The sequence below is a fragment of the Anopheles darlingi genome, chromosome 2 (assembly GCF_943734745.1).
Source record: "Anopheles darlingi chromosome 2, idAnoDarlMG_H_01, whole genome shotgun sequence".
NCBI lineage: Eukaryota > Metazoa > Arthropoda > Insecta > Diptera > Culicidae > Anopheles > Anopheles darlingi.
The window spans coordinates 23464403-23466902 of NC_064874.1; the positions used below are offsets into that span (position 1 = coordinate 23464403).

The following is a 2500-nucleotide window of genomic DNA, read 5'->3' on the forward strand; positions in this document are numbered from 1 at the left end:
AATCACGTCGGCTCGGACACACGGTTCGCCTTTTACCGGTCCGTTTTTGGACGGATCGTGGACAGTAGGTGGTGGTACCGATCGCGTATTTTATATCCATAAGTTAATGGTGCCCAAAACCGAAAATTGCAGCATTACGTCAGCTGTGTCCGAACCCCCCGAGCCCAAAATGGTCCGAGGATGGGGCGAGAAGCATTATTTATCTAATAGACGTGCGCTACTTTGCTTTTACTTGACCGTTTGCTACTTTTCTACTCGGATAGTTAATGGATAATTTTCTCTCTCTATATTTACTTTTAGGTTCTTTTGCTTTGCGGATCAAACTCACCGAGATAGCGAGCGGGCGCGCGCAGCTGTGCTCAATTACCGGCCCGTAGGTGCAGCACATAACTGCATAACAATCTACGATTCCGTCGAGCAACACCGGACCGAATAGAAGTGTTCTCATCGAATACGGTACGCGGTGCAGTTTGTCGGTGTGTTGTTGGCGCCGTGTCAATATAACAGGAAAACACGGGGTTTGATGAAGCTCTAACCCTGGAGATCCTGGCTCGAATCTGTAGCGAATCAATAAGCGTCAGTGAATTCGAAATCGATTCAAATTCAACCAAAAAGAACCACCATTAAATCGAAAACCCAAAACAGAGAGCGAGAGCGAGCAACGGCGTCGGTGTGTGTGTGTGTGTGCCTCTAGTGTGTGAGGATCCGGAGAAGGGAAGCATAAAAAATCGATCATCGCTCCCCCATCCCCTGGCTACATCCAAAAGGGGTGTAAAGGAATTGGCCAGATCAAATCGGTCAGATGAAATAAATTGAAACGGCAACGAAACGGGTGTAGTGGTGTAGTGTGTACGGTGGTGTACCGAGCAGGTGGAGCAGGGGTGGAGGTGAATGAAAAGCGCAGCGAAGAAAAGTTAATCTTAAAATTGGAGGAAATTTTTAGCGCTCCGTTGATTGATAAATTGATTGATCGTTAGCATTTAGGAGAAGGCGGCGAGAGGCGATCATCAACGACGAGGCCAAGTGTGTGTGTGTGTGTCTGTGTGTCTGTGTGCGAAACGTAAGCGCCGTGTGCTGCTGGTGATTTTGGTGAAGGTTTTGTTTGTGTTTGGGGTGGTGCTTTGCTTCCACTTTTCCAACCCACTGGGTTTCGTTGTCGGAAAAGGATTTTCGGGCAGAATTCAAAGCGTGAAAACGGGCCCCAACAACGGTGTTGCCGGCGCCGCCACCGCCTGCTGTTGCTGCTGCTGCTGGTTACGGATGGTGATGTGATCAAGAAACCGCGAATCGCGTAACCATGTGCTCTGCTTCTACGGTGATGATGAAGGTGGTGATGATGATGATGATGCCGCTGGCGCTACCGGTGCCGACGGGTGGTGGTCAGTAATGATCGCTGGCCGATAATCAATCGAGGGCAAACAAATAGATAAAGGAGAAGAAAAAGAAGAAGAAAAAGGAGAAGAGAAAATAACGCGAGCCGATCGCTAATGAAATGCAATCAATTGTAATTAATATTTTCTACCCTTCCCTGGCGTTTACCGTGCAGTGTGGCTACATCCTTGTGCCTGTGCGTGTGTGTGCGTGCGTGTGTGTTGAAGTGATAATAGTGAGCGAGAAGTGCGTAAGATAAAATAAAGCCTATAAAGGAAGCAATCAATAATTAGTGGGCAACGCGATAAGCGTGTGTAGCAGAAGGGAGGGGGAGTTTGCTTTTGGTCGGTCAGTCAGTCAGTCCATCCGGAACCAGCATAAATTCGATCGTCTCGTCGCGAGTAGAGCGCTGTGCTGTGAGGTACCGATGAGGCTAGGCAGATGGTTCGGCGGTTTTTAATCTGATCCGAATTCGACCCAAGGGCGGCCGCCCGGTTGTGTGAGTTCTAGTGTGAAGATTCGTTAAGAGAGCGGGTGTTCTCAGGTAACGGAGTGCGTAGTACCGAAGTGGAGTGTGGAAATTCATTTAACAAAACGCGAGCGAAGCGTGAAAAATTGATCCGAAATCGATACTGCTTGAGATCGCGTGTTGTTATTAATGTTCTGCTTGTTGAACCTAAATAATTCGTGCGATAGGCAAATTTGAGCTCGAGTGAAATCGTCGTCTAGCAAAACAAGAAAAACAAACTCAGCAATCATGTATCCAGCACCGACCAGACATCCATCGGCATCGGTAATGTAACATTTATTTATCAAACATTATTTATTTAATTTTCGTTAGTATACAAAAGGGTTTACAACTACGATAAGAGAAGAGCCATTTTGGGGACAACGCATGATCTCATCGACATTATTGCGGGGTCAAAGCTTGCACAACATTAATCAAAAGCCATAACTCGTCCGTTAATTATAATAGGGAAAATATTCCAACGGCTTTCTGCTGGTCTTATGCAAAACTCGTCAAATAAATCAACGGACGGACGGAGATAAGCAGGGTTCAGGCACCAAGCCGGCCGCGCAGCCAGCCGGCACGATGGTAAACGGATGGGTCCACACCCAGATTACACTA

The 2500-nt window shown here is 47.3% G+C and overlaps 1 protein-coding gene across 11 annotated transcripts in view; it reads left to right on the forward strand.

Moving 5' to 3' along the window:
- LOC125950181 (protein groucho) overlaps nt 1-2500 on the forward strand; it is a 178093-nt gene that overhangs the window by 7753 nt on the left and 167840 nt on the right. For 9 of the 11 annotated variants that reach the window (XM_049677911.1, XM_049677915.1, XM_049677920.1 and 6 more), the window contains exon 2: nt 301-2164. In XM_049677911.1, coding sequence (XP_049533868.1) covers nt 2129-2164 — 36 coding nt within the window. In that variant the 5' untranslated portion in view covers nt 301-2128. The remainder of the gene's footprint in view (nt 1-300; nt 2165-2500) is intronic. The other 2 variants (XM_049677913.1, XM_049677914.1) reach the window with 1 other exon arrangement.